General features: G+C 35.5%; 1 protein-coding gene across 2 annotated transcripts in view; it reads left to right on the top strand.

Moving 5' to 3' along the window:
• XPO4 (exportin 4) overlaps window positions 1-7033 on the top strand; it is a 129286-nt gene extending 122253 nt beyond the window's left edge. For both annotated transcript variants that reach the window (XM_081288741.1, XM_081288742.1), the window contains 5 exons: window positions 217-335; window positions 1287-1417; window positions 1977-2094; window positions 2377-2469; window positions 4271-7033. In XM_081288741.1, coding sequence (XP_081144867.1) covers window positions 217-335; window positions 1287-1417; window positions 1977-2094; window positions 2377-2469; window positions 4271-4468 — 659 coding nt within the window. In that variant the 3' untranslated portion in view covers window positions 4469-7033. The remainder of the gene's footprint in view (window positions 1-216; window positions 336-1286; window positions 1418-1976; window positions 2095-2376; window positions 2470-4270) is intronic.
• Window positions 7034-7273: the final 240 nt, after the last annotated feature.

The raw sequence follows: 7273 nt of genomic DNA on the forward strand, positions 1-7273 counted from the left end.
CTATGCAAATAATATAATTCATAGCATGGCTAGTGTACCAGTAAAATCTTTATTTCATTTTATGTTAAAGTAAACATTAGGTTTACTTTTATTATATCTCATGAATGTATTCAGACTAAAGGGCCTGAATTTATATTTATTTTCATAAAGAGAATATGAACTTTGGAGATTTAATGATCTTATATCTGTAAGACTGCATTATTTCTATTTTAATAGATGAAGTGTTTAGAGGACATGAGCCGGGTCAAGCAGCAAACAGATCTGTATCAGCAGCTGATGTTGTTTTATATGGGGTCAACCTAATTCTACCCTTGATGTCACAAGATCTTTTGAAGGTAATTAAAGCAACGAAATGTGAACTTTAATATTATACATTGTTGAAGTTCAAAAATACTTTAGACATTAATATATCTGTGACTTAATTAAGTGTACATGAAAACAAAACGATTGCATTTCTGTTAGAGTGACTTATGCTTGCTTCTTAGTAACACAGGCTGTAGAGTGTGTATGCCCTGGTCCATTAGTGACTCATTTTGTCAGGGAGTGCTACAGAAAAAAAAAGTCCTAGAAAAAAACATTTCTGTTTGCAGTTTTGATTCCCTCAGTATTTGTCATTGTATTTTTGAACATTATTCTCAGGCTGAAGGATTGAGAAAAGGAGGGCATTTTCCAAGCTATTCTATGTAAAAATGAGATGGTAAGAAACCAAGACTAATGTAATATAAAACTTTTACACTTCTTGATTCCATTGGACCTAGATTTTACCAGTCAGTACTAGGTGTTGTGTAGATAAGACTGACCTTTTCTTACCTAAGTACCATAAGAAAGGTCAGTCTCTTGTATCCTGAGTTGTCATGGGGGGATAAGGGCAAGGACAAGGATAGGAAGGAGAGGGGGTATATATGCACATGAGATAAAAGGGATGAGAGAGTGATAGTAGGAAGGAAGAGAATAGAGATTGAAGTGTGTTTGGAAGGCAAGGAACCAGAAGAATAAGGATGTTGTTCAAAGTAAACATAGACTATCTAGAATTGACTATAGCTTTTATTAACAATCTAGAATATAATTGTTTCTACTATGTATTACTTTTTTGCTTAGTAATTAGTAAAATATTGCCTTTATTATAACTTATTTTTACATTTATTTAGGTTTTCCTGTTTTCTGTTATTTTGTACATGTTTTAAAGAAGTCATTGTACATTAAAAGTTTGTCAGTTACTTTACTACATTAATGAAAATAAAAATTAGATACTATTGAGCATCTACATATCTAATTTCTTTTTTCAGTTTCCAACACTTTGTAATCAATACTACAAATTAATCACATTTATTTGTGAGATTTTTCCTGAAAAAATACCACAGCTTCCTGAGGATCTTTTTAAAAGTCTGATGTACTCCCTAGAACTAGGAATGACATCGTATCCTTTAAAATGAACATTATTCTCACTTGGGGGAAAGATGGTAGTTACTTAAAGAAAAGTTCTTTAAATTTGTTTTCTATTTTTATTTTGTGGTTTAGTTTTATCTTTAAAAAAAGCTGTCATCTCTATAACTACTCTAATTTTGTGTTTCTTTTGTTAATTTGCCTAATCCTGTTCTCTTTACATAGAATCATAAGGCAACTGGCCCTTCATCCCATTGTTACTCCTTCATTAAGAACCCATTAGCAATGTCATGTGTTATTGCTGGATTTTTAGTCTTAGCCCCCTGATATGACTTCTTATCACTTGTATGTGTCATACGCAGAAATGAACTAAACATCACCACCTCCAGATTAAACTCTTATGGGTCATCTAAAAATACTGGAAATTGTCTTTCCTTTATAACTCAATTAAGATATATTGCATACTGATCTGCACAAACATCTGTATTCATTTCTAGAAATAGTCATGCATTTGATACTGGCTTTTTTTTTTTTTTTAATCTTTTGTAACTGAGTTATTTCAATCTAGTTTGTTCTTTGACCTTCATGATCAGAATGAGTTCAGAGGTTTGCCAGCTCTGCCTGGAGGCCCTGACACCATTAGCTGAACAGTGCGCAAAAGCACAAGAAACAGATTCACCACTTTTTCTAGCAACTCGGCACTTTCTTAAGGTAAGATGTTTCATGAAAAGTCATCCACTTTGGTAAGTACAGTCAGTGAACATAATTTTTCAGAGAAGAGGAAATACTTTATTTTCATGGTGGGTTTTTTTGTTTTGTTTTGTTTTTTTGAGATCAGTTCTTCAGGGACATATTGTTTTTATCCACTTTCATTTTGTATTCTTAAAAATTCAAATGGTAAATATAATTGGGAATTTGATAATTCAGCTATCACGACAAGTATTTACAATGTTTTTTTAAAAAACATTTAGAAGTCTTATTATGTAATTTCAGCTGGTTTTTGACATGCTGGTTTTGCAAAAGCACAACACAGAGATGACCACTGCAGCTGGTGAAGCTTTCTACACATTGGTGTGTTTACATCAGGTACTGGACATGCCTCTCTTCTGGGGATTCTTCTTGTTAGAAAGATTGTGGGTTATCAGCACCTCAATACTTACAGGATCAGTGACTCAGACTTGCAGTTATATTTCAGTGAGGCAGTATTTCTGATCTTCCTTAATAACTTTTAAGTTTTTATTTTGTGTTTATCTGGCAAACTGTTTGTCAGCTCAGAAGAATTTTCCTCCACTATTGTGAGTCATCCTTTGTAACAGTTAACACTCCAAAGCTTGTCCTTAAACAACTATACAGGGAGCCAGGAACATAAACATGAATGAATAATGAATACTTTGAGGAACTAAAATTTTATAAGAGACAAGATCAATAAAATTGGGGACCAGGAGAAGTTTGCCTTCATAAAATATAAAGAACAGCATATTATTCTTGTTTTATGTTGTAGAAAAGAGCAGATTATTTTGTTGAATGCTTAAGATCTGAAGCATCACTGATCTGAGATTAATGTAACGAAAGAAGTTAGGTTTGCTTACCTGTCTCTGTTCTTTATTCTGATATAGTAGGTGTCCCTCAGTATATAAGAACCCTGTTGGATTTTGCACTTCATCAATTTACTCCCCTCTCATATACAAGTACACCTCCCAGCATGGCCAAATGATTGGCTAGAGAAACTTTGCATTTTATTATGCTTTGTAGAAAAGGTAGAATTTAGGGGAGGTTCATATACTTAAAACCCTCTTCCTTTAGACTTCCTGTGCCACCTACACCCAAAGATGAAGTTGCTCTAGGACCTCATTTCTTGTACTCTACTCTAGTGGCTACTTGCTGCTGATAATATGCACTCAGTTGTGTGGCCTTTCTCTGAAATTTGACTCCCTTGAGTTAAGCCTTCTGTCCCCACATGTATAAGCCATTTCTCTCTGGTTGCCTTTAGTGTCTTTTTTGATTTTTGTTTTCAACATGTTTACATTGTTTTGAAAAGAGAACAGGGAGTTAATGGAATAGCCAGTAGAATCCCCTGCTGGCCTGGCTCCAGAGATACTACCATTTCTTACAAGTAGGGAAATGATTTGACATTATACTTGATCCCCTCTGAGCAGTCCTATCTCTTGGAGAAGGCTCTTAGGACAGCCATCCTGTCTCCATGTTTTAGGGGGAGGGCTGGGATGCTGCACTCTATTCCACTTTCAAATGCAGTTAACATTTGGTTTCACTGTTTTGGTCTGTTATGATATCCCAAGAAGCTAATGAAAAATATTAGCAGACCAGCTTTCTTAGAGTTTATCTCTGTCCTGGGTGCATTTCCCTTAAACCCATACCCATTCCCACCCCCTGTATAAGACAGGATATTAAAAATAGAAAACACCACTCCATATTCCTGTACTCATGAAAGTCCTTTTCCTGCCTTTTCTTGAAGAGCTGTTGGGTACAGTGCTGATGTGTAGCTTTCAAAGTGCTCTGCCTTCACCTTTGAGAAAGCTCTGAAACACTTCTCCACCATGCTTGTGCTCCCAGACACCTGATGGAGCACTGTGTGTATCTACTATCCTCAGAACTGGGTTGACAAGTTGTCTCTATACAACTTTGGAAAACTATTCATAGCCATATTACAGTTTAGGTTATGTATAAAATAAAAGTAAATATGAATAATGTGCTTTGAAAACACAGAAGAGGCAATAATACAAAGTTGGTAATTACATGGATCTGCAACTAGATTGCATTGAGTTGTCAGCTTTTGCCTCTTAGAACCCCACATCCAGTAACTGACATAGTCATGTCTGTGATACTCTTAGGAAGATACATTCTTATGGGCATCTTGTCCTTTCCACAGGCTGAATATTCTGAACTGGTTGAGACATTACTATCAAGTCAACAAGACCCAGTTATTTACCAGAGATTAGCAGATGCCTTCAACAAGCTCACTGCAAGCAGCACTCCTCCTACGCTGGATCGGAAACAGAAGATGTCCTTCCTAAAGAGTTTAGAAGAATTTATGGCAAATGTTGGTGGTCTCCTTTGTGTAAAATAAACAACAAAACTCTATGCTTAATATAGATCCTTTCTGCAAAGTGCACTGAATTGCTGAAAGTTGACATGAGTCTTGTCCTGTTCCTCAGTTCTTTTGGCCATTTTGGATTTTGGAGAGCCTGAAACTTCAATATGGAATGCAGTGAAACAGGAGAGGTCAACTTTGAATCAGCTTCTGCTGTTAGGTGTTAGCCACAAGCTGTCACATACATGTCTTCTAGATTTTAAATGATGACTTAAAATTTTCAAAATGCAATTCCATATATGTGCAAACAGATATGGGCACCAAGAAATACATATCCAGTGCCTTTTCCCCTTTTATCAAAGCATAGGTGGCTAGCCAAAGTTTATAGAGTTTTTGTAATTAAATATTAGGTGGATGTGTTCTAGGCAATGTTTCTCAAAATGTTGTCCATAGACCACCTGCACCTTCTGAGGATCTGGTGAAAAGGAAGAGTCTTGGGCCCAACCATAAACCTTTAGTCAGAATCTGGTGGTTGGACCTTGGGGTCTGCAATTTAGTAAGCTCCTCCCCTCCATCACCCCAAAAGTTTTGAATCAATGCAAGAGACATTGAAAACTCTTTAAGAGGTTTTGTGTTTTTCAATGTTTCCTCCCTTTGATAATTAGGTTTGTGATTGAGCAGGAAAAAAAAAAAATCACCAAATGTTTGTTGGATTCTTTTTAGTTGATGTTCTTTCTCATTCTCTCACACTCTTTATTCTCTTCTTTGTCTCTCACTCTCTTCTTTCTCTCTCATCAACTCATGTTACAGGTTTTGTGTAATTAATACAGGTCTCTAATCATACTCTGATGCCTGAACTTGAGGAAAATATGTGTGTATTTTTGTTCCATAAAAAGAACTTCTAGGAACTGTAGCCATTTCATTGCCTTAATTTTAAGGGGGTGGGGGGGTGGGGGAGGCAGATTTAAGTAAGAAATCAAGTCTTGATGCTCCAGAGTTGGTTTAGGGTATTAGCTGCTATGAACCTGTTGCCCCATTTGATCGTGAATTTATGTGGGTTTATGAGTAAAACAAAAGGCTTATCCCCATGTATTTAACTTTCCAAGTGTGTTTCTATCCAGCCACACAGCCCATATCTACTCTGAATAGCTTGCTTAAGCAATATCTATTTTTAAAGGATGTGAATTACTGATTCACACAGTAGAATTACTGACTATTGCACGTTGGGGCATTAGGGGCAATAATTATGAAGTGGGTGTTATTCTTGTGTCACAGAAGTCACGCACATTTAATTTCAGAAATTAAAAAGTCTACTCCAGATCCTCTAGTTGGATCTTTCTAATCAGGATTTTTATACTGCTGTCATGCTTCCCTTAATAATGTGTACCAGCTTAAATTATGGAAATGAAAGCTAATTTATAAACTGTAGGCATATGAAACTTCACGCTTTACAAACCAGAATCTCACAACACAATGACAAGTAGAGGATTCTGGAATAGGTGCATTTGAATCTCTGCTACAGAGGAGTAGACTTTCTCCTTCCACATATCCTTAATAACTGTCTGTTAACCCACCCTGCAAGTACAGCTATTATATTTGAATTGCACATAGCATATACATCTTCACATGTGATGCTCTGCAAAACTTTGTGTAACTGTGCTAAAAACAGAGCAGACAATACTGGAAGCATCTAAATTCATCCCACCTGTGCATGTGATGTTAGATATGAGTGAATATGAGGTCCATAGCCATAACTTTTTGAGGATCATTTCTCTTAATTTGATCACCACTATAACAATAAAAGTGGAACAAAAACATCTTGCAAGATTGTGAGGAAGAAAACTAGTATCACTCTTGATGAAAGACACATTTTTTATATTTCAAAAAATGCTTTGAATGATGTGTTTGTTTTTAGGGTTTTTTTTTTTTTTCCCTTGAAGTGATGTGCAGTAGTGATCACTTTGCTTTGCATTGTTTTTGTTTTGTGTTTCTTCACTCCCTCAAGCTTCCTCAGCACGTGTGAGTAGTGTATGTGGTCCCTGAAACACACAAGGGCACTGAGACCCACAACTGACTGGCCAGCACAAAACTATAATCAAGTTTTTATTAAAAGTAAAGATGGGTAGGAAAGGAATGCCTCAGTAAGTAAAAAGGCATCTGTATTTAAATAACTCCTATCCAGACAGAAATATTTGCTAAATTTTCCCAGATTCTAATACTCCAATTTTTGTAGACTATTTTTAATTAAAACAACATTTACTTCAGATTGGACCAAATAATGTTTAAGAGATCATCAGAATGTCAATTAGTGGCAAAGGGGATGGGGGTTGACACCATATTTTAGGTAGTAAGGATACCACTGAATTGTACCAGCTAGACTCTTCAGGGTGTTTGTGTATACGTTTGCCTAATTGGATATTTGTTTAGTCTGGATCTTTTTCGTTTTCCCAGTTTTGTCTTAAGCTATGTTTATTAGCTCTTCAGATTTTGTTTTACTTTGCTTAATGCTCTTGGCCCAGTGGGTATTGAACACTGGCTGAATTTAGTAAATTGGTTTTCCCAATTAAAACTGACTGTTAATTTGTTAAAGTTTTTTTTTTTTTAACAAAAACATTATTTGTGTCCTTTATATATGTTAAAGGGGCACTGTTAAGTGTTCAATTTTTAGATTGTTTTAATTAAATTTCTGTTGTTCACATAGTATCCTCTAAACTTAAGTTTTCCTTGTACCCTTTGTTTGATTTGTGATTCATTTTTGTTCCTTATTTGTTTCCCAATGCACAATCACTAAGGAGTCCTAAGGCACAATTACTAAGGACTTTGTATGTTCACACTTTGTAT

This window comes from Spermophilus citellus, assembly GCF_964194105.1.
Source record: "Spermophilus citellus genome assembly, chromosome: 1".
Classification (NCBI taxonomy): Eukaryota; Metazoa; Chordata; class Mammalia; order Rodentia; family Sciuridae; genus Spermophilus; species Spermophilus citellus.